Source organism: Equus przewalskii, chromosome 12 (genome assembly GCF_037783145.1).
Source record: "Equus przewalskii isolate Varuska chromosome 12, EquPr2, whole genome shotgun sequence".
Classification (NCBI taxonomy): Eukaryota; Metazoa; Chordata; class Mammalia; order Perissodactyla; family Equidae; genus Equus; species Equus przewalskii.
In genome coordinates, this window is record NC_091842.1 from 35,232,912 (window position 1) to 35,260,032 (window position 27,121).

The window sequence follows — 27,121 nt, forward strand, 5'->3', positions numbered from 1 at the left end:
TTCCCTGGATCATCACTCTCAAGCATAAGAAAGCTGAGCCGTAGAATGTGGCTTCGTGACAACAGAAAGCGCCATTTACTCGGTCAGTTGTGGACACGGGCCCTGCCGGTGCATTTAGACTTTGATCGGGTCAGTGTGAGTGACCTTGTCCCAGCGCACACCTGTGGGAGAGGCGGGGGTCGCAGTGCTGCCTGGACTGAACCCGAACGCTGAGCTCGCTCTTAGTCCGTCCCTTGTGCACGCCACAGACGGCCGAGGAACGCGTGCTGCTCTCCGGGCGCTGGGTCGGGGCTGGAGATCAATGCGGCCATCCCCGCCATTGAGGATCCCAGGGCCCCCAGGCTGATGCGCTCTGGCATTAGGTGGGGGTGTGCTAGGTGCCACAGGGGCCTTGAGAGGAAGCCACCAGGCCAGCTGGGGCGGAGAGGGCTTCCCGGGGGGCTGTCTGAACCCACCCTGAGGAGGACTGGGGTGTGCTGGTGGAGCGCGGGGTGGGGGCAACGCAGAGGGGAGGTCAGAGCGGGCGGTGGGAAGGCCCCCTGTTGGTCTGCGGGGGCGGAGAGGCTGGGACCGAGGCAGGGCAGCTCTGGGAGGGACTGTCCGGCTGGGAAGGCCTTCCCGGGCCAGCGTTTCCCAAGGGAGGGAGGAAGGGACTTTTGGTGGCACTGAGATGAACATTTCTACTCTAATAAAATATTGATTTTCAAAGTGTTTTAGGAACAATTATAACTAGCCCATCAGACCTGTTTAGGGAGGGGGCACAGCAGGCGTTTAGCTCCAAACAGCGAGAGCTGTCGACGTGCCCTGAGCGAGTGTGACACGGGCTGGGAGGGAGGGCTCGGCAGAAACTGCAGGTGTGCCAGGAGGACTGCTGTGGGGAGACAGGCTGAGTGTAGGGGTAGAAGGAGTTCCCCAACGTGCCTCTGGGTGCTGCGGAGGGCGGGGCCGAGGTGGAAGGGAGCCTGGAGGCCCTGCCTGGCCCAGGTGGCCTGCCCGGGCCAAGATCAAGGAGCTGTCGGAGGAGGAGGAACAGGAAGCAGGTCTTGGAGAGGAAGTGATTCAAGGCCGCCCGGGCCCACCCGCCCGCCCACCCGACTCCGACTACTGCTGCAACCTCTGCCCAACTCGCTCCTCCCCGGCCCCTCCTCCGGTCACTCCCCACCCGCAGGCTGGAGAGACTTTGCAAAGTGTCACGCAGAAGCTGAGCCTCCCCGGCTCCCCTCCCTGGGGGCCTCTCCCTCCAGCTGCCGCCCCGTGTCCCCTGTCCCCTCCACCCACGTGCCATCCACATGGGCCTTTCCCCTGAGGCTTCTGAAGCCCTGGGTGACCTTGAGTCCAGGGCCAAATACCTGGGCAGCTTCTGCAGTGCTGGGTTCGGGGGGCTCACTTGGCTTTCTTAACAGCCCCAGGCTGGCCTGCGGCAATCTGGGCGTCCCTCTTACACAACACTTAGCTGCTGTGTCTCAGTCTTTTGTGGTCGTGTCTTCATCCGGTGACCTCCAGGAGGCTGGGCGCAGGACTGCCCTCCTGCTCATCTGGAAAGCACGGCGATGGGGCTCCCAGGGGCTCACCTGAGTCAGCAGTGGCTCACACACTTGGTTCCAAGTGCTTTGCCAGAATTCCCTCATCTAAGTTACATAACGTGCTGGAGGAGCTCGGCCTGCCACACAGCTGGCCAGCAGCAGAATGGGGATCTAAATCCTGGCAGCCCTGCTCTTACCTGCCAACTCCAGCTGCCGCCAGTCACTCGTCTTTTAGCTGTTACTACTTGAGCCTGGGGAGGTCCTGGTTGGGGAGGGAGGTGGGTATGGAATGGCTAGAGACAGGTGGAATCAACGACTGGGGAAGGTGGGACTGGGATGGGATGAGGTGCTAAGATGACAGAAGCAGGGGAAGGTGGGGTGGGGGGAAGTCCAAAGTGGTCTGGAGGGGAGAGCAGGTTGAGGCCACTCTGAGGATGCAGAGGGATGGAACGGAATGGAACGGAGAGAGCAGCAGCCACTGTGGGAATCAGCAGAAGGCCCGGCCTGCCAGCCTCAGGGCACCGCCCGGGGCAGCCCTCTATCTCCTGGTATAAAGATGAGGCCCAGCTGGAGTGAGACGCTTCTGCACAATATGGAGACTTCTGGGGAATCGGGGATCCTTGCCCAGTGGGCAGAAAAGCGAAGAGGCAGGGTCTGTGCCAGCCAGGAAGGGCGGCACCCTAACCGGACAGAAACCCCAGAGCCTCAGAGAGTGGCTCGCAGATCAGAAGGGCTGGGACTTCCTTCCAGAACGCAAGACGATATCATAGCTAATCTTTCACTTCACCTCTCATTTAACAAGGAGGAAAAAGTACTCAGAACGAAGAGTAGGAAACAATAAAATCACTTTAATTTGATACTTTTCACTTTGAAAGATTACAGTACCATTTGCAAAATTCAACAAGGAAAGAAGCCACCGGATGGCGTGTCCTAGGGACCAGGGAGAAATGGCGATCCTGTGTGTGGTGAATGGGCGGGCGAGGGGCGGACTGCACCCAACCTGGCCCCCAGCTCAGACCAGCCCAGGGCCAGGTTTGGAGGGAGCCAGGTTCCTCTGTGACCAAAGTGCCCGGGGAGGTTGGGGGCGGGGGCGAGGGTACAGAGCACAGGCTCCCTGGGCCAGGGGTCAGGCCAGCTGGCCCCCAGCAGAGGCCACGCTGTGGATGGAAGCCGGCCCCAGCACTGGTCTATGGAGGGTCTGTGGGTCCTGACATTTCCAGATGCTGAAAAGTGACGTTTCCTTGGAAAGCTCTTCCAGCATGTTCTCGACAAGGGCCTGGAGCTGCCTTCCAGTTTCACAAGGAACTTGCGGGTGGCCGGCCCAACCACAGCCGCCCCCAGCCCTCAGGTCCAGGCCTGGGTGGGCACGCTCAGTTATTAAAGAGCCGCAGAGAAACGGAGCAGCTCCCATTCTGTTAATCATCTGGGCTCTTACACGATCCCTGAGAAACCAGAGGCGAAGGCGGCCTCGGGGAGCCCCGTCCAGCCCCAGATGGGGAAGGGTCTTTTGGTGAAGTGTCATACCGAACCTCGTGTCTCGGGGCCTGGGCGCAGAGCCGGCATCCGGGGAGGGCTGTGTGCCAGTGCTTGAGACGGCTGTTGGCTGTTTCCCCATCTCCACGGTTACAGAACCAGCAGGGGCTTTTCAGGGTGGTGAATGCAGAGCTACCTGCTTCTGAGGCCAGCCAAGGCATGAGCTCCTTGGGGTCGGCTGGCGCTTGGCCAGCAGTCCAGCCACAGGCCCCGCTGAGGTCTGTGTGTCACAAACAGGAAGCAGGTGGGAGAACAGAGCGCACGCAGTCAGTTCGCTCTCAACCCGCCCCACGACCATGACCACAGCGCCGCCATCAAGCCCCCCCAGCTGGCACTTTCCAGGAGGGGTTTCTGAGCTTCTGTCCCGGGGCTCGATCGCTGTCAAGTCCCGTCCGTTCTTTCCCATCACCAAATCCCCTCTCGCATTGAAGCAGGAAGTCCAAACATTACCACCTGTTACATTTTTCACAAGACCCCTGAAGAGGGAGGGTCCAGGCACCTTCGTCCTTTCTGCATCATTCTAGAATGCTGGGGAAGTTTCCCAGAAAACCATGTGTCCTGTGATTGCAGTATCGGGGGTGTGAGATGCAGGGTGGGGGACAAGTTCCTTCACTGAGGTGTTCCTTGGAGCCATTCCTGACTAGTCCTGCCCGCTCCCTGGGGCTGTTCTGGCAGTGGGGGTGGAGGGTGATTCCCTGCAGAGTGGCGAGTGACAACATGGCTGTTCAGCCCGGTGTGAGGACTGGACTGAACGCCGAGAGCCTGGGGTGGGCCGGGGGCAGCGGGATGCGGGGGGGAGAGGGTGGTCCTGGCTTTGGCCACCGAATGACCCTGTCAGGCTTGTTGGCCGGGCCTCCCCCGCTGCCCCGGGAAGGGACCGTCAGAAGAGCTCCTCACAGATCCTGCGCGTGTCCTCGGGCGCTGTCACCGTGTAGCCCACAGTCCTCGGGTCTGTGAAGATCTCATGGTCATTCCCACCCTGCAAAGACACGAAGCAGACGTAGGGCCACCTCGTCTCTGCCCTGAGCCGAGGCTGCTGGAGAAAGGAGGACTCGCGAGTTGACTGGGCGGGAGGATTTCTCAGCCCCCTTTTTCTTAGCTTCCAGGAGAGGAAAGACGAGCACAGTCAGCACTAAGAAAGGGTTTATCACCTTCTCTTGACCTGCAATTTAGCTTGGAACATGTAATTACGCCTTTGAAAGAAATCACGATGTTCTTGTGAAGATCTGAGGCTTATGATACAAAGCAAGCAAGCACAGCAGGTGACAGCATTCGCTCTGCCATCAATTTGTTTGAACTGTGCCCAAACTTCTCCAAGTCACAGGAGAGTGTGGTGGGGCAGGCAGTCTACGGCAGCACTGCCCTTGACCTGTGGCCACGGACACGTCTGTCTCTGAGCTGACAGAGGCCGCTGGCCACATGCGCTGTGTGGCTAGTGCTGACATGACCCGAGTTTCATTCTGATTCATCTAGATTTAAACTGCCCCACGTGGCTGGTGTCTGAGGCGGGGGCCTGGTTGAGACCCTGGTTCCACCACCAGCTGGGGGTGTGCTGCCGCAACTTCCCTCCTGTAAGATGGGGCAATGGGGGACCCCGCCCGCAGCGCCGCGGGGACTGGCCACTGAGGCGATGGCATCCAGGTGAGGCCCCCAGGAAGCAGCTGCCGGGCCAGCACCAGCACCTACTTCGGCTTCCCAGTTTTCAGTGTTTCGCACGGTGTGTCTCCTGGGGCCGGGGGCAAGGCTTCTGTAAGGGCCTGTGCCTGGGAGGACCCGGCCGTGCTGCTGGGAGGTCCCAAGACGGTGGGCCCCCAGCCTGTGAGGCAGCCCCAGCCCCACTGCTCTCGGGGGAACGTCCCAAGATCCCAAGCACTGCAGGAAAGTCCTGGGTCTTCTCATGAAATTTCCTATATTTTCCTCATAAAATTGAAAAAACCACTTAGTTTATAAGAAAACGAAAGTAACTGCTGAGAAAATGGATTTTTCTCCTAGGGATTCTGTAGGAAAATCTGACGTCCTCTGAAAGGATTACCTGCCACTGCAATTACTACTGTCTCATTTGTAAGAGTCACCCACCCCCAACAGACAGCCCCCAGGTGGAGGGGAAGTCCTTGCGTTCAGGAGGGACCGCTGCCAGGGCCCACGGGACTCGGGGTGCGGGATGCACATTAGGAGGCATGAACTTGGAGCCACTTTCGGGCAATGTCCCTCCCTGGTGCCGACTCAGAAGCCTGCGGGGGGCCTCACAGTCTCCTGCTGTCAAGGGCTGTGGTCTCTCGGAGGGCCCTGAGCTTCAGGGCTAGCAGCTGCTACCTGGGCAAGTAGACGTGAAACCAGTCCTCATAATTCATATGATTAAAACCAGTCGGCTTTCTGTTAGGAATGGCGTGGTAGGTGAAATCCACCACAGAGAACAGAACAAAGGAGAAGCAAACTATCACACTCTCCACAAAAAGCGGCCAGCTATCCGGGACCCGGCAGTCCCCGGGCACTCCCGACTCGGGAGGGGAGTCAGTACTCCTGCGTGAACCCAACAAACCACGGAGGGCACCTCCTCCCCACCAGGCACGGTTCTAGAAGCTGGAGACACAGTGGCAAACAATCAAGGCAAGGGCGGCCTTCCCAGCTGCCGTGGGGGCGGGGCTGACGGTAAACAAACAACTCTGTAAGGCTGTCTGCAAACAGCAGGGGGAAGGGACCCAGAGTGACAAGGGAGGGGCCTCTGAGCAGAGACCTGGAGGAAGTGAGGGGACAAGCCACATGACTGGCGATCTGAGAGGGCAGCTCAGTGGGCCTGGCCGAGAAGCTGCTGGGGAGGAGCCGGGGAGGGAGCAAGCAGGGCTCGGGGCCCGCAAATCCCAGCCCGAGTTGGGGTTTTAGGAGCCACTGGAAGGAAGCTGCAGGCCAGGCTCCCCTCAATCAGACTTACCTTCAAGAGGGTCTTTCTGGAGAATGGATGGGGGATGAGGATGCAAAAGCGGAAGCTATAAGGACAGGGCCATTGCCCGGAGAAGGCGACCTCTGAGGCACAAAGGGAGGGTTTACAGCTGCCACGCCTGCCCTGCCCTGGAGGGGACGTCACGTGTCGGGGCAGAGGTGCGCCCAACAGATGCCTAACTGGACGTGACTCTCCTCCCATGGTCCTGCTAGGGCTGCGGTGGGGAGCTGTCTGTGGAATCCGAGGGGCCCTCTGAGCTCTGCGAAAATGCATTCCCTCGTCAGATGTGTCTTCTCCGCTGCTGTGCAACTTGCTGACACTTAACAAAGCCAGTCCGGAGAATCAACTCACGCCCAGGAAGGCGGGACCTCCCCCAGCCCCGCCGGGCCGGCTCTCCGGGTCCTTTCTCAGCTCTGCTTGCTTCCAGAGGGCAGCAAAGCTGGCAGGAGCGTCTGCACCACGGACACCACCAACCTCGGACCATCCTTTCTCTCCAGCCTCCTCCTTTGTGACTCAAAGCGCACAGGCTCCTTCCTGGGGCTGCCCGGGGCTTTCAGATCAGACTGGGAGTGAGGTCAGGAGAGGCAGAAACACTGAGGCAGGGAGGGGGCCACCCTCTAGAATAACGAGGCATCAGAGAACCAGACATTGCAAACACCGGATTTGCATATGCACCAAAGGTTTCTTGATTCCAGATCTGGCAAGCTCAGCCTCCTGCAAGCTCCAAAATCAAACCTGCTTCCTGAGAGAAGATACAGGGCAGGAAGGGTGAAGGCATGAAACACGGGTCACAGTCCTGTTAGGGTGTGCCTGCTAGGCCCACAGGAGAGGCCAGAGCTCAGTGCAAAGGCCCATTAATATGGAAACCCTACCAGGCCAGGGCCACGGGTGCAACAGGAGGCAGAGTGCTTGCCATGCAGACACCGGGGCTCGGGAGAACCCTCACCCCCCTCCCCTGCCCCCTGCCCGCACTGTCACTGAGCTGATGTGAAGAGGGTTGTGGGGGATCAGAATTGGCCATCCCAAGATGTGTTTCTTTGCCTTGACTATTTTTAAGAACAAAAGACTGAAAGAAACTGTGACCTTGCCTCTAACTGCCCAAAAGAACTTAAGACAGAAGGCCTGTCCCAGGAAGGAGCTGTCACCACAGGGAATTCTAGGGGTGGTGGACAGGAAGGCATCTAGCAAGGGCGATTTTATCCAAAGATCTCTTCTGGGCCCCCACTGTCTACAGATCTCCCAGCAAACATTTGCTTATAAAACATTTGCATTTCCACCTCCATGTAAATTGCCCCCCAACCTGTTTGAAGCCCCAAACCACTACCCCCAACATCCTCCTTTGTCTTTAGCTGAAGATGGTATTTAAGGTGGCAGCTTTGACCATTTTAGCGAGTTACTCAGTTTTCTTGGGTTTCTCCCATGTATACGTGTTATCAAACTTTGATTTTCTGCTGTTCTTCTGTCTCATGTCAATTTAATTCTCAGACCAGTCAGAAGGACCAAGAGGGTAGAGGAATGATCTTCCTCCCCTTAGTTTGGCGACGAGGATAGGATAAAACTTAACTGGCTGGGCAAAAGGCTGCAAATTTGGTGGACTTGGGTCGAGCAGTACAGAGCCATTAGGGTGCTCACCACCTCAAGGAGACTGCCATGATAGGATACGTTGGTCACAGCATGCGGAAAATGACATAGGTCAATGTCAAGAAAATGTCCCCGAAAGGAGGTACTCTGTAAAACAAACACACGGTCCCCAACCCTGCGGCACCTCCCATTTCAGTACTAGTTTGGCTCCAAGAGACCCAAAGCTTAACTAAGCTGTTAATGTGCATATAAGACGAGGTTTTCTTCTTTTGTCCTGTTCTATGTCTTGAGAGCTTGGCTTTGTGACCTTTAGGTCTCTGTCGTCCGGATGCACATCCTGGTGTGCATCTTGGTAGCCAGCTGGATAGACTGGGGTTCTGAGACACACTCTCTTTGTCCAGCTGTCCAGCTGTGTCAGCTCTCAGGGGAGTTTGTCATAAGGGTCCCAGCTGCTTTCATAAGGGGCCTTTGTCATCTCAACCGTCATTGCTTGTACTGCCTGTGCAATGCAGGCCTTTGCTTTCATAGACTATTTTTGGGAGAGAACTTTCCAGATCTTGTGAGGGCTGCTTCTTTCACACTCTCTTTTGGGGACGCCCCTCATGTCCATGGTAAAGCTGCAAAAGGCTTATTGGTATGAGTCGCTATTAAGATCCTACTTGTCAATGTGACCAGATAATGGATCATTTAAATTGGCAAAACTTTTAAGTTAAAAAAAATTTTTTTGGAGCTCTCATAATTGTTTTATTGGTACCGATGAAAAGGCCAAATTAAAAAAGAAATACCAAAAAAACCCAAAAAACGACTGGCCTTAAGACCCTGACTCAGGTTACAATTAAATTGAGAAAATGTCAAAGTATAAGTGTTGATAAAATTACAAAGGTTGGAATGTTTGAATAATTTTAGAGAAAGAGGTTATATCAAGCTTGCCTGAGTCTGTTTTCAAAATGTCTGGTGAGAATGCTTCCCCATCCAGCATTCTAAGACCAAGACTAAGACCAACTGATAAAGTCCTAAAGGAAGCTATGATTAGAGGTCTAAGAGTTGATTCATTCAGATAAAACTCTGTAGGAAAATTGACATATTTATGGGCTTTATGTGAAATGACTGCATCTTTCTGCCTGACTGTATTACAGGTTGTATCGTGGGGACAGACGTTGTGTCTCACTGGGGAACATTTCCCCTGCCTGACTGTAAGACAGCATATAAACTTGCCCTTCAGACAATGCTAATTAAACACACTAAAGGGAAGTCAACAGGCTGCCTGAGCCCTCATCCCATGGGATAAAACTAGAGGCTGTTATCAGGTGCTAATGAAAAAAGTAATACAAGCCCCCCACCAGCGTCAATTGGTCTAGGGTTAAATTGTGCACTTAGAAAAAGGGGCCTTTATTAAATGCTTTGTGCAGACTTTTAAAGGTGTGATACACTGTCCTGAAGTTTTAGAACATAAAAATCTTTTGATTCACCTTTTAAGTTAAAAAATTTCCCTGATATAAAGAAGCAATTGGAAAAACGCTTCTGGAAGGATGGGTCAACCTCTTTCGACACTCAGACTGCAATTCAGTTCTTTGGGGAACTGGAAGCAACCGGTCTTTGTTAACATGATATGAAATAATCTTTGGTAAACAAGAGCTTAAGTTTCTTAGTTTGATTAAAATAGGCATGTCCTTAGAGTTATCAGCATTGGATATGATGCAGACACAGAGCCTGGGTTTACTTTTCAAATATGCTCATGTTACAAATATGCTCCCTGTTACAAATCTGTCAGGAAAATCGCTTAAAATGATAGCTAATTTTGTCTAATGTCTCATGAAGTTTTCCTGGATAATCTAGACATAACTGTTGGGAGCAAATAATTTAGATGTGAGATAAGAGTTCACAAACTTTCAGCAATAATTATAGTTTATGATGTATACTTAAAAGAGCTTCCAAAATCTCTCTGGTAACTTGAAACTTTTAAGTTTTGCTGGGTGAAATTAAATGGTAAAAAATTCACTGAATATCTAGATCATTTTCAAATAAGATAAAATATTACATTAATTACTAAATATAAGTTTATCTACTTTTGGCTTCCTATTAGAGAGAAACTAAAAGGTGTTTTGTCTATTAGTAAACGTGTCTTGTGTTTTATTACAAGATTGTATTATGAAGTAACATGTTTCTAGAAATTATAAAAAGTATTTATAAATTTGCCAAGCCAGCGAATGCTAATGAAAAAAAATTTTTTGTTTATAATTGCTTAGTTTTTACCCAAAAATTAAGGGTTAGAAATTAATATATATGATTAAAGCTACTAAAAATTAATAAGGGAAACAAGGAAAGTAAGATGTATGTTTTGGTTAAAAAAGTTGTAAAAGGTTTGTAAAAAAGAACTCTGAGAAGAGTTCTGTACATGGTCAAATTGGCTAAGACTGGAATAAATCTAATTAAGTAAATGAGTTTTAATATCAAAAGAAAGCTAGTGCAAAATCAGAATCTGTTTTTTTCCCCTCTCTTAAAAGGATAATTTTCTTGAACTTTTAGTCTGCTCTTGGTAAAGAGATTATGAAAGGCTTTCCCTTTGAGTAGTCCACCAGAAGGGTAGGGATTTTACGTTTTATTAAAATTAATTCCCTGTATTGTTTTTATCAGATCTTTAGTCACAGGTGCTAAGGTTTTTCTTACAGCTATTTAATTCTCTGCATTCACCTAAAAATCTTTGTCACTATAGTTAAATGGATAACTAAGCATTGTCTCATTAGGGCCTATAATATTATGTTGGTAAGCGTTACTGATATAAGTGTTTTAAATTCCTCATATGAGTGGAGTCATACACAGATTATCTTTCTCTTGCTGGCTTATTTCACTTAACATAATTCTCTCAAGGTCCATCCATGTTATTGCAAATGGAATGATTTTGTTCTGTTTTGCAGCTGAGTAGTATTCCATTGTAATGATATAAGTGTTTTAAAAATTATACAACATTCCTAAAATTCCAATCTGCCCTGGTTATCAGTCATAATTCTAGTTTATTAAAGTGTTATATGTCAGGAATAAACAAGTTTCTTTGTCAATTGCCATTTTAAGTCTTTTGTCATTTACAGAGTTAATTTTTTACTCTGCTTTTGCAAATATGTTTCATCTTCAGAGATTCATGGAAAGGACTCTGACACTCCAGAATACAGGTTTCTGATAAATTTTAGGTCATATAACTGAACTGGGTAAAAATTACAGAACTCTAACAGAGAAACTGATGACTTCACGAAACCGCTAACAAAAGATCAAGACCAAGAGCTGATTATTTGGGACTGAATAAACTGATGAGGATGATTATAATTTTTATGACTTTTCATTTGAAATATTGCTGATTTTTCAAACGTTTTGTTTTTTCAGATTTAAGGAAATCTTTTTCTCTTATGCTAACTATAACTTATAGTAATTTGATAAATTATACTTTTGTAAGCAGAATCGAAACATTTATCTTTTTCTCCTTACCTGATCCCTTCAGAATTTGGAAATTCTGAGTGAGTGAATATTCTTATTTTCATGGCAACATAGTTACCTGCATAAGTTCAATAAGAATCTGTTCTTATAACAGGACCCAACTGGAAACATTGGTTGTTACCAAAGCTTTGACTGGAATGTCATATTTGGGGAAAAAAAATAGACTCAGATGTGGCCAAACAGATTTTGAGGAACAAAGATATCTGAATACCTACAAAAGATGCTTTGACCCTGACATTTAAACATCTTCTTGACAGGCTGCACCCCTGGACTGAGAAACTGGTTTATAATTTACTCCAATCATTAATCTTGTTTTTCTTTTGTTCCATAGAAGAGCTTCTTATTAAATAGCTGACTGCTTGCTTATACAATGTAGGCCTAGCTTTGGGAGCTCACTTGCATCACTGCCTCCTGAAATGAATTTAACTGGACTGATCTATTATCAGGACTAAGAGACATGTTTAGCGAGATGGAACAATCTACCAACTCAGCTTCTGGGCTGTGAAACTTCTTCAAATTTCAAAGGCAGGACGATGGGGGATCAGAACTGGCCACCCCAAAATGCATCTCTTTGGCTTTATTTTTCTTGTGAGGAAGATCGGCCCTGAGCTAACATCTGTTGCCAAACTCCCTCTCTTTGCTTGAGGAAGATTGTCCCTGAGCTAACATCTGTGCCCATCTTCCTGTCTTTTGCATGAGGGATGCCACCACAGTGTGGCTTGATGAGCAGTGTGCAGGTCCACACCCAGGATCTGAACCCATGAACCCAGGACCACCAAAGTAGAGCATGTGAACTTAACCACTACTCCACTGGGCGGGCTCCTGGCTTGATTATTTTAAGAACAAATGATTCTGAAAGGAACTCTGACCTTTCCACTAACTGCCTAAAAGAATTTAAGATAGAAGGCCTATTCCAGGAAGGACCTAACACCATAAGATAAGTATAGTATAATGTAAAATAGCTGTGATAGAAAGGCACCAACAAGCCTGTTTTTATCAAAGTTCTGTCTCTCGGGTCACATTGTCTGTAGATGGCCCAGAAAACACTTGTTAACAAAATTTTCATTTCCATCTCTATGTAAATTGCCTCCTCCATCTGAAGCCCCAAACCACTACCCCCAACATCATCCTTTGTTTTTAGCGGAAGATGATATTTGAGGTTGCAGCTTTGGCCATTCTGGCGAGTTGCTCAGTTTTCCTGAGTTCCTTCCATGTATATATGTTATAAAGCTTTGTTTGATTTTCTCCTGCTATTCTGCCTCATGTCAATTTCATTCTTAGACCAGCCAGAAGGACCGAGAGGATAGAGGAGCTGTCTTCCTCCCCTACAGCATCCAGATGCTGCTTCTGTGGACATAAGTGACCATACCAGGGGACTCTGGAAAGCCAGCCACACTCCAGGGGGCCTGAAGCCTGTGTCTACCTGAACAGAAGAGTTACAACACGGGATGCTCGTCCCTCAGGACTTGTCCAGGCAGCTACCATCCTGTTCTCAGAACCAATGAGGCCATGGATGCTGGTGTCCAGAAGGCAGGCACACCATCAGGGACTCCAGCAAACACCTGCAGCCTGTGTTCCCCTCCATGGGAGCCTGCTTCCCGTACTCCCAAAGGGGACCCAGTGGGGTCTCCTCAGCCGGGTTGAGAACCTTTAATCTGGTCCTACCTCCTCCAGCAGGCTTAGACCTTGGGGAGCAGTAATTCACTCAGTGTCCCTTCAGGGGCAAAGGACTCCCTGCGCCATGCTAACCTAAGCCTGCCACTAGCCACACAAGACCTGGGGCTTAGATTCTGCCACAGAACCATGAGCAGTAGGACAGGCCTGTCCACAAGACATAGTCTGCGCCCTCATTAGCCCCCAGGAGTCTTGAGAGCATTGGAGATGCCAGGCATGGTGAGGAAGTCCAGATTTTGGCCAACTCCTGTGTGAAGCCTAACCAGGAACGTGAGGTTCGCTAGTTAACACTTAGATCATGCACTTAAAAGGGCAACCCCCCACCCACCCTGCAGGCCCCCAATCTCTGAGAACAATCTCAGGGACAGGTGACTCTTTTCACAATGTCCTTAGAAGTGGCAGAGTCTGCTGGCAGGGCAGGCCCCTGCTGGGAAGGATGCTCGTCCCACTGCCTTCCCTGAGCCTGGCCCTGGGGTAGCCACCGTCCTTGTCAGACCTCACTGCATTCTCATTCCTTCAGAAGAGGAACTGTGTCCCCAGTGGACTAACCAGGACACCCAGGCTCACGGAGAGACAGAGACTTGCGTGTGGTCACCATGCTGGGCAGTGTGGGGCCAGATTTGGGTCCTCTTGGTTTCAAAGCCCACTGCCTCCTCCCATGATGCTGGTAGGGACCTCTTTTAAGCTTATTTTAAAGGCAGAGTTTCCTTTTTAACATTTGTGGAGAAAAAATGTTGCATAATTTGAAATGAGAGGGCAGCCTTGGTATTTTGGAAGTGACGTGGGAGATTAAGAGGAGCAGCAGCTTTCAGATCCCGCTCAGCGCTCAGTCGCTGACTCCCTGAGGCCCCCGCCTTCTCAGATGCCGCTGCTGCCGGCCGCCTAGGCTGCAGCAAGGACTGCCGGGGATAACGTGTCAGTGTCCAGCTCACGGTCTGACACTGAGGAAGTGCTTGAAAATTTCACGTTCCTTCCTTTCCCCAATCTGATACTTAAAAAACTTACTTTTCAATAGCTAGCACATTTGCTTAGTTCCAAATTTAAAAACAGGATACTGTCGAAGTGGTCAGTCTCTCCCGTCCTCATCCCTACCCCCACAGTAACTCTGTAATTGGTTTTTTGGGTATCCTTTCAGAGTCCCTCTGTGCATTTACAAGCAAACATCAAGAGAGTGCTTCTCCCTCTTTAGACAAAAATGGAGCATGTCACTTACACTGTTCTGTGCCTTGCTTCGCTCAGCTAACGTTAACGCCCCAGAGCTCGGCCTGCATCAGCTGCTTTTGCAGCCCCCTGGCATTTGGCTGTGGGGCTGGACCGCTGTTCATGTAATCAGCCTGCGGAAGGGCAGGGCTGTCTCTCATCGCGCCCCTCTGTGTGCACCCTCCCACACAGGCAGGAGGGAACCAAGAGCTCCATTACCCAAAGCGGGGCTGCTGAGTCAGAGGCCGTCAGCAGTTAATGTTCACGAAATGTTAGGATGTTTCATGTTGCAACTGCCTTAAAGCCAAGATGTTTTCCACAAAAAGCATCAAATAAGCAGCAGCTCTGGCTCGCCTGGGAACTCAGAAAGGCTGAGGGTGCTTCGGCTGGCACAGCCCCTGCAAAGCCATGCAGAGCAGTTGGGGTGTGTCCTTCCGTACCCGGCCATCTCCTTCCCCGGGCAAACCAAGGTCCCCCAGGCTGGGCCCAGGGCCTCCAAGCTGAACTCAGAGCTGGATTTTAACAGACAGCAGTGGTTGTGGCTGACAGGAAGGATGAGGGGCTTCCAGGGCGGATAAGGCTTTAGAAAAGGGGGAGCCGATGTCCTATTTCTTCACTGCTCTCTGGAGGTGCTCCAGGCAGGGGGCGCCCCTTGTGTCAGAGCAGACCCCGTCAGATAGAGGCTGTGCTGCCGGGCAAGGGCAGGCTGTCAGGCAGGCTTCCAGGCCTGTGGTGCTGGCAGGGGAATGGCTTTCTACCGACAGCTCTTAGCTCAGGTGCCATTTCCCTGGAAGCCAGCAAAAACATTCACCTTGATACAAAGAAAGCAAACAGCTTTCAAAAATCCTATCACTGGACATGAAAAGAAGTCTAACGCTAGTGTTTGGACGGCTCTGTGCCTGAGTTTCAAGAACTGATAGGCTGCTAAAAGGTTTAGATGGTCGGGCTGTTAACTCTCACTTCCAGGAAACCACTGACAAAAGGGATCAGAGATGAGAGCAGAGAATGATGCAAGAATGTTTATAACAGTGTTAGTTACAACACCAGAAACCCACAATCCAAAAGTGCCTCTACCAGGAGACGGGTAAAGGACGCCTAAATGACAGGGTGTTACACAGCTGTTAAAACTTTGTTTCAAAGGACGTTCACTAACTCGAGGGCACTAAAATATGTTCGGAGAAGAAAAGCAGAAAATAAAACAATGAACACGCAGGGGTCCCACAGGTGAGGTCACACCCATGCAGAGAGCAAGGCTGGAGGATGCAGCTGGGGTCACAAGTGGCAGATACTGTCTACTTCATACTTTCTCTAACTTTCCACAATGAAGGAATATTACTCAAGAATCAGGGGGGATAAAAGCCTCCACTATATAGGAGCCATTTTTTAAAAGTAGGTAAGATAAAAAAAAAAACAGAACTGATGTGTGATAATGCAATGGCTAAACAGCATAGAAAACTCTAATTCCTAAACCAAGAATTCCTCAAAGGAAGACATTTTCTGAGTCTCTCAATCGAGGCTTCAGATGGCTGTTTACAGACAGCAAGAATGTCATCACTACAGAAAAATCTGTTTTGGTCCGTCTGAATAGCTCTCTTCTCAGCCTGTAAGAAGTGGCACCAAGTTGGAAGGACCGAAGGAGCTTCTGGCCATTCCTGTGATCTTGGGTGTCATTTCATGAGCTTATTTTTTCTAAAGACATCAAGACAGATGGTGACTTTTTTCAAAGCCTGCCTTCAAGACATCTCTGCATCTAAAGCATTTCACCAAAAGGATGTGGTGAGAAACCATTTCTCTGTTATCAAGAATAAGGCTGAAGGGTACGCCTCCTGAAGGGGTCCACATCAACTTGGGAATGAGAACAGAATCTTTTCCACACGCTAGTTTGTTCTGGTGCCACCAGCTCTGTCACTAGCTGTGTGACCTTGGGCAAGTCACTTACTCTTTCTGAGTCCCAGTCTTATCATTTTGAAAGGAGGACATGAGACTATACTATCCAGAAGTCCCTTTCACGCCAGAAGACTACAATGTGAAGACCTTGCTGAAGGGCAGGTCGATCCTGGATAGACCTCAGCGGAGGAGCAAGTATTTCGGAATGGATCAGAGATCAGAGGGATAAAAACTCCATACATGCAGCATTTATGAGGTGCCTGCTGGGTGCAGGATGGCCACAAAGCCTGAAATGGGACACCTGCTCATAAGGTAACTACCACCATGGGGCAGCACATGAGACAGAAGCACAGAGGGCACAGAGTGCAAGAAGAATTTCAAGGGAGACAGCCCAGAGATGCTGAGCCCAAGGCTGGGTGGGAAGCAGCTGGGCCTGAGTTTCCTCTTGGGACACCTCCCCGACCTCCTTGGGGCCCCTCCGTGCAGGGGCAGCCTCGCTCTGCTGCGATGGCGGCTCTGGGGCATTTCTTCTACCTACTCCTCCTGCTGGGGCTAGCTTTGAACACTGGGCTCTGCTCTCAGCTCCCGATTTAGATTTAGTCCCAGACTTGGGATTTCCGAGCCCCTGGGACAGCTCTCCATACCCCGCGTGTGACGCGTGGGACTGACCCCTAGCTCTTAACTGTCCGTGGTGCCCTCTCCTGAGTTTCAGACCCGTGAGAGTCCCTGTCCTCCTATCGTTTAGAACTCCTAGTGCCCACTTGTAGTGAACTCCCCTGGGGAAGAAAATACAGAATAATAAAATAAAACCAGCAAGGGCTCTGAAATGGAAAGAGGAGTTGACAACACCCTGGGACTGGAGTTCCGGAAGGCACTGGAGGTGGGCAATATTTAATTCAAAAGATGAACTGAAAAGGCTTGATTCTCGCCTCCAGTGAGGCATCAGGTGTCCACGGAGGGGAGGGTGGCTTATCCACACCCTGTCATGGAACAGAAGCCACCACTCTGTTTGAGCTGGGCCAATGGGTAAAGGGTGGGTGAGGGCAAAAAACGTCCGTCTGTCCACTTCCCCACCTTCAGGCCCAACTTGCAATGAAACTGCAAAACCTCTTCTATACTTACTGGCATAGTTTTGTCTCCAAAGAAATAAATGGTCTTATAGCCGTCCTTCTCCACATGTTGCAGGCAATACCTCTTGTCCCATCCCTCAGGAAAGACATCGAAGCTGATCTGGCCTCCTGCCGGGCGGGGAGGGGAAGCACAGAGGCCAGGGGTGAAAAGGGGGCTGCTCTGAGTCACTGAAACCAGGGAGCAGGTCACTCCTGCCGGCAGTTCAACAGCCACGGCTGGTTTTCAAGGCCCTCGTTTACTCCTTACACTACTTTTGGGAGGTTCTAGAAATGAATTCTACGTTATGTTTTCTTCCCAACATTATTTCACCTAAAGTCTAAAAATTTAAAATCTAAAACTGAGACCTAGAGTGCCAACCGGGAGTGAGGAATGCTTTTGCACGGGAGCGCTCCGTGAGGCGAGCGCGTTTAAACGATGCACACTGGTAACAATCTGACAGCAGCCTCAGTCAGCTGTGCTCACCGGGGGTTTTAACACGCTCAGTGGAAAACGTCTGGAAGAGGGCTGCATCCAGCTCATCTTGCAGGCAAAATGAAAATCACAACGAAGGTGATTTACAGGCAGCTTTCATCGGCAACAAAGACCCTTTCAAAGCTTTGTCAGAAAGATGTTCATCTCACAGTTCAAGATACTTAAAGATCCACCCATTCATCTATTATACATAATTCTTTGCAACCCCAGTTTCCCTGCAGCCCGTACATTTATCAGGGCTTGTAAAATGAGACGGCTTTGAGTAATCACTCATCAGCACTGACAGGAGAAGTCGGTGTGCTTAAAGCATTTGACAGTCGTATTCGACCAAAAACAAGCCTGAGACGTCAGCTCTGCAGGAAGAACTCGGCACCAGCCAGCAGAAACGTTCATGCCTCAGTCTGCCATTGCAAACAAAAGCCATGTGAACTCAGACAGCCCCTTTTCCATTCTGGCCCTTGGTTTCTTGATTTGTAAAACCAACCCAAAGGACTGCTAAGGTCCCTCGCCGTTCAACCACTGTATGACTCCAGAACACCTTCAGCCTAATTTATCCAATGGGCTCCCATCCCATCTCTCCCCTGTGCAGTTCACCATCTGCTTGTCTTCTGCTCAAAGGTGTGAGGACAGTTCTGACTCTTCATTAAGCAAGACACTCTGATTTTTGACCAGGAGAAGTGCAGGCAGGAAGAAGCCTGCTGGGTGGGAATTTCGAAGCAGCCCCGGCAGCCTGGAAGTCATATCCTCACTGGGCAAACCTCTGCTGGGGCTGATTATGCAAGCGAGTGGTTTTGCCCTGCAGACGGACTGCTGGTTAAATCCTCTTCCCCCCCCAGAACAGTGGGCAGAGTCCAATTTCAGCTCACTGGCCCACAGCAACCTCCTGGCAAACCGACAGCAAAGCTTGAAACGCATTTGAATATACAATACCTATGGAAAACGTGAGGCCTTTTCCTGCGAACTCTTTCTGCAGATCCGCTACAAATTTTTGTCTTATATTTTCTTTCTGAGGAAAACAAAAAGATAGCAATTGTCTATTGTACTGCAGTTCAGAAAGCACACTTTAACTACTGGCCACAAAGTGGCACACCTTATCTTCATAAACCCGGGGTATTTCAGAAAGACTCACTTTATCCAGTTCATGGAACTCAATGCGTTCTTCCTGGCTGCAGCTTCTCCCAATAGGGGACACATTTAACATCCCGTTTCGGAATTCAATGAAAGTGCCCCTGGGGAGGAGAAGGCAACAGAGGTTGGAGAGAGACGTTACTCATGTGGGTAACAATATAGATGGGTAAACAGGTAAAAAGTTGGGCAGTTCTCAAAAGCAGAGGCTGGTGTGATCAACATTTCTCAGAGCTGTGTGGGACCACATGGTAGCCATGAGCCACACGTGGCTAATCTGAACTGAGATTAGATTTCAAAGAATTAGTACGAAAAAGGAATATAATCATCATTGATAAGGTTTTATATTGACTGTTGAAATGATTCTATCTTGGATATAATGGGTTAAATAAAATATATTATTAAAATTAATTTCACCTGTTCCTTCTGCTTTTTTTTTAAACGTGGCTACAGAAAACTTAAAATTGCATGCATGGCTCACATTATATTTCCGTTGGGCAGAGAAGGTTATAGTTCATAAAGAGCTATGACAGTGATTACCAGCTCCTCAAGAGCAGTCATCACTTCCTGAGGAGTGTGGAAACACACGCCCCAGACATTACTTCATATTCCAGCCAAGCCTCTTTACTAAAAGCAAACCCACCTCTTCTTTGGGAGTTTAATTTTCGAAATGTAGCTCAGACAGTAGTTGATTAAATCTTGGATGAGGGCCTCACCCAGGTGACCTTGAATACTCTGCATAAAGAAAATGAAGGGGTTACTTGATTCAGCGGGAGGCATTTTCAAAACGGCCTTCCGGCAAACCCATGGCTCCGGCCACTATCTGTCAGGGGTCACTTGGCTGACACAGGGGGGAGGGCGACACGCCCCACTGCCTTTCTCCCTCTTTCCCTTCTTTCTCTGGTTGAAAACATTAGGCAAACCAGAAAGGGCTTTAGTCAAAACCATTTCCTGCCTCGTTACTTAGGATTTCTGTATTCGTTCTCTTCCAAAGGCTTCATGGGAGGCCCAGAGTTTACTGATGCAGCTTTTATTCAATGAAAACATCTACAGACACTGATAGAAAGTGTATTCGGTGCACTTCGGCTTTCTCTTATGTCTGAACAGAATGATCGCACTACTCATAAGAGCTACATGGTACCTCTTCAAACAGCTGTAGCGAGGCAGCCTGCCTTAGTCGCTGCTATCATAACAGAAATATTAGATTAGTATCCTCAAAAACAATTATAAAAATTGAGTTAACAGTCTGGAACATGTAACAGTCACATGGTTCAACACTCAAAATGGAAAATACAGGGCGAAGAGTCATTCCCACCCATGTTCCTCAGGTCCCTAAATACCTCCCAGAGGCACTCAATGCCAAGTACCCTTTTAGAAAGCATTTTTCTAGAAGCAGACACCAGTTTGGATAGTCAAGAACCTACCTGTTTACACACGAGTTTCCCGTCCTTGTACGCTACCAAGCCATTTTCTGGAAACACATAATCGTATTTTTCAACCACTGCAACCAAAACAAAAGAAAACTTAGAATGCGATGAATCGAAACCTGTGTTTCTATTTCTTAATTAACACCTATCGCCAATAAGACTGCTAAACTCCAGTAATGACTATGAAAGGCTATCCCATCTTAACAGACCGGGAGAGTGGAAAGAAGCTCCTTAAAATTTTTTTTAAAAGGCTCTTCATTCTTAGTTTAAAATCTGATGTCTGGGCTGGAGATCGGAGACTTGGGAGGGGCCATTTCACGCCTCTGCCTTCAGCCTGCCCATCTGTAAAGACAGGGACCACCGACGGCTCCCAAGCCTCTCTGTGAGTCAGCATTGCCAGGGCAGCAACAAAAACATGCAGGTTTCTAGGCTCTGTTCTCAGGCTTTCTGAATCAGAATCTGCAGGGGCCAGACTAAAAATCACATTTTTTTTAAAAAAAGCTCTTTAGGTGATTCTTGTATTCATGCAGATTTGGAGGCCACCCACATAAATCTTAACGGATGCTCAAACTTCAGGCGCTTGTCAAACTGCAGACTCCAGGCACCGTGTGTTGGACGGGGGGGGGGGGGGGGCGGCGCCCATATCTGTATCTTAACAAGCTCCCCACGTGATTCTGATACAGGTGGGTCTTCAACTTTCCTCTAGCTTGTGAATGTTTCGATTCTGTCATTTTGACTCACACTCTCTGAAATGTACAGACACTGTCCTACCCTGACACACAACCTCGGGGAGCCTGTGGTTAAAGACATGAGCAGACACAGAAAGGGGACTCAGGACCAGTGACAGGATTTCCGGCCCTACTGTGCCCATTACGCTGTTTACAGCGTGTCTGGGCAGAGCACCTACACGGAAGATTAAGTGTAAGCAGAACAGAGTTTTCAACAGGCAGCACAGACTACTCTTTCAGTAACTGACCCACTAAGGACAGTCCACACAGATGGGACTTTAAGACGTTACATCTTCAACAGCGGTTCTCAGCCGGGGTGATTCTGCCCCCTAGAGGACACCTGGCAATGTCTGGAGACATTTTTGGTTGTCACACTGCAAGTGGGGCTACCGGCATCTGGTGGGTAGAGGCCAGGGATGCTGCTGAACGTCCTACGGTGCACGGGCCAGTCCCCCACGACAGAAAATTATTTGGTCCAAAATGTCAACGGTGCTGAAGAGAATGATCAATTCATGTTTCTCCACCCACTATTTCTTATAGGCTGGGCACCCTGGAGGTCCTGGGCCGCGAGATGAATAAGCCATAGTCCCAGTCTTCAAGACGAACACATAAGCAGACAGTTCCCAACCATCTGAGAGCGCCACGCTAGCAGGCTGTGCGTCAGAGTCTCTTGAGGGGAGTTGCTAAAATATAATTCCCAGGACTTAGAGAAGACCTGTCGAGTCAGAATCTCCAACGAAGGGGCCAATAAGAAGCCCACCTTCCCAGGGTCCTGTGCTAGGGACTCGGGTTCAGGAGGTGGGGGAGGGTGCCTCATGACTGGGAACTCTGGGAAACCCGTGTGAGGCACAGAGACGAGGCACAGAGACCCGGAGCGCACCTCAGCCCCGGGCCGAGGAGGATGACCAGGAGATGGAGCCTGAGCTGAGGCTAGAAGGGCAGCAGACGAGGACAACGAGAAGTATGCCAGGCAAAGACACAGACACTCACCCTTCTAGGTGAATCTACCAATGGATCTGAGTGCCTCGTGCTCCATCAGCAACTCCAGAAATTTATTTAGAGGATTAAAAACAGAGAAAAAATAAAGGCAGAAAAAATGTTTCCCCAAACAAGGAAGCAGGAAGCCTGTTATACGGAGATGAGGGCTCAGGCTATCTATGATACTTAATGGCTACAGGTCCCAATATGCTCATAAAAGTTAATCTTTGGGGCCCACCTGGTGGCGAGCGGTTAAATTTGCTCACTCCGATTTGGTGGCCCAGGGTTCGCCGGTTCGATGGTTCCCAGGCACAGACCTGTGCACCACTTATCAAGCCATGCTGTGGCAGGCATCCCACATATAAAGTAGAGGAAGATGGGCACAGATGTTAGCTCAGGGCCAGTCTTCCTCAGCAAAAAGAGGAGGACTGGCGGTTGACGTTAGCTCAGGGCTAATCTTCCTCGGGTGGGGGGGGTGGTGGTGAGGAGGAGTTAATCTTTTACCAAAATGTAATTAGCAATGTATAGTTTACCATCATTTCCCAGTTGTTCCTGCACTTTCTCGAAGTCTGACCCGCCTACTACTCCGATTTTGATCTTCTGCCTCAATTTCTGTAGAAAGTCATCCATTTCTTTGGTAATTTTCTACATTTCAAAAAGGAAAATAAAAGTCATGAGCCAGAAAGTAATCAGGAGATGAAAATTGCAAGAGTGACACTACCCTTGCTTTCATACACGCCAATTCAGTTTCTAGGTCTGTAGACAAGTCCATATATTTTAGTTGTGATTTTGGGACATTGACCTTTTACTGGAAAAAACTTGCTGAATTTTACTTAGTTTAAAACATGCCAGTAACATATGAACAGCTGTTGTGTCTGTTCCAGGTATTTTTCTATGCATTTACACACTCAGTCTTTGTCCTGTGCAGTAACTTGCTTTTTCTGTACGAAGTTGTGGTGATCTTTCCAGGCCCAGACACACAGATCTAGCACATTCCTTTCAAATGCTACGCTGTACTCCATTTATAGATTTAACATAATGAGATTAAACAGCAAGTTCAGAACTGATTTCTTATAATTATACAAAACCAAAAAAAAAGTACAAAAATAAGATCACTAGATGTTTCAGCCTCTCCTAAAAGGCAAGCTCCTATCTATAAACAGGGGTCTCAAAGGTATAATTTTATGCCAGTTAAATTCCAAACTGTGTGCTAATTCAAAAGAAATTATAAACTAAGATGAAAAGATACCCCTGTATTAAGACAAATCACAATGAACTTTTAAGTCTTATTTTATTACTTTTAGCAATTTTAATTATACACTTAGATGGAGTAACTTTACAAATAAAGTTACCAGAAATTAAAACCAAAAAACTCACTTAACTTCAATAAATAAACATCTAGAGTTCAACCTTCTCTTTTTCTTAGAAACATTTTTTTTACAGTAATACATATACTTGTGATTAATTAAATAAAATTGGACAGAAAGGCTTATAAGAGAGTGCAATCTTTTCTACGTCTTCAAGCGGGATCTCGACCTAGTAGACAAAATCTGGAACTGCATGAGCGGCCTCTACGAGTCAGTGACTGTGAAAATGGGACCCAGAGTCCTCCAAGTGGTTGACTCAGACCTGACGTCAAAGTGGGAGGAAGTAGGGCAAACGCTTTTGATTGCAAAACATTAAAAATCCCATACTAACAACAACAACAACAAAAGCAATACCTCCAGCTTCAAACAGAAGCCTACGCGTAACATTAGCCCGTGTGCACACTGGTGAGCTAGATGGTACTGTGGGCAGCCATCAGACCTGTTCTGCAATGTGAATGGGTTACAGAACACAACTTGTCACTTCCAAGTGGCAGCAAATACTTTTGGACGGGAAATAAGACCCAGTTGCTTGTGAGCACAACAGAGCATCTGAACTATACCCCACTGCAGGAGAGAGCTTTACAAATAACCACATAGGGGCCGACCCGGTGGCACAGCGGTTAAGTTCGCACGTTCCACTTCTTGGCGGCCCAGGGTTCGCCGGTTCGGATCCTGGGTGCGGACATGGCACTGCTTGGCATGCCATGCTGTGGTAGGTGTCCCACATAGAAAGCAGAGAAGATGGGCATGGATGTTAGCTCAGGGCCAGGCTTCTGCAGCAAAAAGAGGAGGACTGGCAGCAGTTAGCTCAGGGCTAATCTTCCTCAAAAAAAAAAAAATTAAATAAAAATAACCACATAGCAAAACTGTTGTGATTTCCCAAATATCTCTTGTGCTGATAATTACAAGGAATTCTTTATAAATCACCCAGACAAAATAAAACACAGAGAAAGACCCAAAGATTGAAATTAGTGTGACAAAATGTTAAAAATTCGCCTTCCAAAAAATATATATATATATAACAGGTTTTTTGGGGACGGTTAAGGAGAATTGACTGAAGCAGAGGACGAGTCAGCACTGTAGGGCCCGTGCACCAGGATCAGCCTCCTGCCTGTTTCCGTAAAGGACAACTGGAGCGCAGCCGCATCCACTCATTTATGAAGCGTCTGTGGCTACAACAACAGAGTTGCGCAGTTGTGACAGAGACCACATGGCCTATGAAGCCTCAACTATTTACTATCCGGCTTTTTTTCCTTTTTCTCCCCAAAGCCCCGCAGTACATAGTTACGTATTTTCAGTCGTGGGCCCTAGTTGTCGCATGTGGGATGCCAGCTCAGCATGGCTTGATGAGCGGTGCCATGTCCGCACCCAGGATTTGAACTGGCGAAACCCTGGGTGGCAGAAGCGGAGCACACAAACTCAACCACTCGGCCATGGGGCCGGTCCCTACTATCCCGTCTTTTACAGAAAAGAGTTTGCTGATCCCTGGACTAGGGTAGAGAATTAGAGAATTGATGATAATTTTCTAAGGTGTGATGACGACACTGTGATTACGATAGATGTCCTTGTCCTCAAGAGATGCAGGCTCAAATATTCAGGGGTGAAGTACTGTGATGACTGCAGCTTAGAAAGTGGTACAGCAAAGACCAAAAAAAAGAGAGAGAAAGTTAACACCAATCATTGCTGAATTTAAGTGGTGGGGATATGGCCGTACTGTTTTTCCAGTGATTCTGTATGTCTGAAATATTTCATGATAAAAAGTTGGGAAATCAGTCACCTGGAAGCCCCTCTTCTTTTTGCAGGCTTTTGTTCAAAGTCTCAATTGCTTTTAGATGGAATGGCGTTTCTTAGGAAAGTACTCAGCACAACAAAATTCTACTAACCCAGTGAAATGTGCGAAGATTTTAATTAGATTTTACCTGTTTAGGTCACATCCTGTTTCAGCAGCTGCAAGGAAAGAGAACTTACTCTCCCGCTTCTGGATTGTACTGTGCTTATCAATGTTGGAGAATGCATGTTTTGAGGAAGGGAAAGCTTGTATAATGAATAGATCTGTTGCTAAAATATTTTCATTTTTTATCTAGAGCACCCAGCACACAGAAACAATCCTCTTTTTAACTACAGATTTTTTAGCGTAAAAATTATTTATGTTCAGTGCAAAGAATACTGTTTCAAGTGTTTTAAGGGAATAATGGGGTTTAATGGGTTGCCTGGTTTCTTTACTAGTTCATACTTGATGCTTATATACCCGGATTCCTTCTGGGAATCAGAAGCACTTTCCTGAATGGCATACTCAGCAACCAGAACAGCTCCCACCTTAGAAAAGTGGCAGAAAATGGCAAACTTAGCAAATAACAATGCCCGGAGGCCCAAGAGACTTGCACCAGATCTGCTGTGTGAAATCAATAAGATCATGCTTTCACTGAGTCTCAGTTGCCTTATGTTCAAACGGTAATAACAACCATCCTACCAGGGACGAAAGAGGGAGAAAGGCTGAGAGGGTCCAATGCTATCAGGTAAAAAGGCTTGGACTGTACACCCTAGACCATCACGGCCAACAGGCCAATACGAGCAGCCGTTTGTTTTGGTAATAAATAAATAAAATTAAATTTTACTGGAACACAGCCCCGCTGCGTCTACATGTGGTCTCCGGCTACTTTTGCATTAAAGTTGCACTAGTTACTACAGACCGCCCGGTCAGCAAAGACAAACGTATTTGCCATCTGGCTCTTTACAAATAATGAAGCGCTGACCTCGGCTGCGGACCTCGGCTCTAGACCGCTATGGGCTTTTAACAAGCCCCAAGTGTGTGTTGATCACCGAACCTCAGAGTCAGAAAGGACCTTTGGAAAACTTACAGTTGAGTATCATCACTAGATACATCAACCCTGTGGCTCAGAAAGGTGAGTGACACGTCCAGGGTCATGTACAGTGGATGTGGAATTCTGGAGCCCACTGCTGCCACCACCCAGCCAAAACTAGGAGGGGTGGGGATAGAACCTGAAGACAGTGGGGGCATTTGGGCCCAGTCTCAAGTTCGAATGGCTGGCATTCAGTGACCAACTTGTGCAAGGGGCAGGCCAGAGCGAGCTTGAACACAAACGTTGATCTTAACTGAAACCTATCTGTGCCCCTAGCAGCAAAATCTGGAAGTGGGAAGCACGATCCAGGAGTCCGAGGAAGGTCGGCAGGCAGCCTGTAACAACCTAGGTCTTCTCTGTCACCCTAGTCCACTGCGGGGACCGGAGAAGGGGGGTGGTGGCGGCGGATGACATTTATTTAATATCACTGAACACAGCCTACTGTATGCAAGATACTTTCATGAACTCATTCGACTACATTCGATCTTTGCAAACACCGTATGGAACACGTAATGTCCCCACTTAAAGCTGCAGATGCTGAGGCTCTGGAGTTAAGTGACTTGCTCAAGGTCACACAGCTGTCAAAAGGTAAAGCTGAGCCTCTACTGGGTCTGTCTGACTTGGAAACCTGTGTTTTCCATCTCAGGCTACAAGGCACAGCCCAGAGTTGACCCAAGCTTGCGGTGAGGGTCCAGAGCGGCACTTCCCAACCCAACACGAGCCTCTTGCTCTCAAGAGTTTTTCGGCCCCGTCCCATCTCTCCGAGCACCCTGAGGTCTCGAGGAGCCGCTGAGGGCTCCGTCTCATCCCTCCCGGACACCCAGAAGAGAGTCCAGCCCCGCCAGGGCAGGGAGGCGGTCCTCGGCAGCCCCTCGACGCCCACCCCGGGCGGCCGTGGGCCTCGCCTGAGAGCAGCAGTGGGCTCTGCACCGGCTGCCGCCAGCCCGCCGGGCGCCGCCTACCTGCCGCGGGGGCGTTAGGGTCCCGTCCACGTCGAAAAGGCACAGCGCTGGGCCGGGCGCCGCCATGTCCCTGGCTTTCTCGCACACCTGGCACGACTCGTTGGCACCCGGAACTCGACCCGGAACTTCCGGGTTCAGCCCCCGTCCGCAAGGCACGCCGGAAGGAGGAGCATCCGCTCTCATAATACCCGGGAAGAGTGTCAGCTAGTCTCTCTGGACCACACACCCCAGAATGCAACGCGCCGTTAC

The 27,121-nt window shown here is 48.9% G+C and overlaps 1 protein-coding gene across 3 annotated transcripts; it reads right to left on the reverse strand.

The window, feature by feature from the left end:
- Positions 1 to 2,351: 2,351 nt before the first annotated feature.
- On the reverse strand, positions 2,352 to 27,121 carry PMM2 (phosphomannomutase 2). 3 transcript variants are annotated; one of them, XM_008541519.2, is made up of 8 exons: positions 26,873 to 27,121; positions 22,216 to 22,327; positions 19,974 to 20,050; positions 19,193 to 19,284; positions 18,554 to 18,653; positions 18,355 to 18,430; positions 16,945 to 17,060; positions 2,352 to 4,035 (listed from the first exon to the last, which is right to left on the reverse strand). In XM_008541519.2, exons 1-8 carry the CDS (start codon positions 27,053 to 27,055, stop codon positions 3,937 to 3,939), a joined length of 855 nt encoding a protein of 284 aa, XP_008539741.2. In that variant the 5' UTR covers positions 27,056 to 27,121; the 3' UTR covers positions 2,352 to 3,936. The 3 variants fall into 3 exon arrangements, with proteins under 3 accessions (XP_008539741.2, XP_070422917.1, XP_070422918.1); XM_070566816.1 differs by having other exon boundaries at positions 2,352 to 4,973; positions 26,873 to 27,103; XM_070566817.1 differs by lacking the exon at positions 2,352 to 4,035 and adding an exon at positions 14,940 to 16,802 and having other exon boundaries at positions 26,873 to 27,103.

Coding starts and splice junctions, on each gene's coding strand:
- PMM2 (XM_070566816.1), bottom strand. CDS start 27,055: ATGAGAGCGGATGCTCCTCCTTCCGGCGTGCCTTGCGGACGGGGGCTG. Junction 22,328..26,872: donor CCCTAACGCCCCCGCGGCAG/GTAGGCGGCGCC, acceptor TTTGAAATGTAG/AAAATTACCAAAGAAATGGA. Junction 17,061..18,354: donor AGGCCTCACGTTTTCCATAG/GTATTGTATATT, acceptor CCCGCCCGGCAG/GAGGCCAGATCAGCTTCGAT.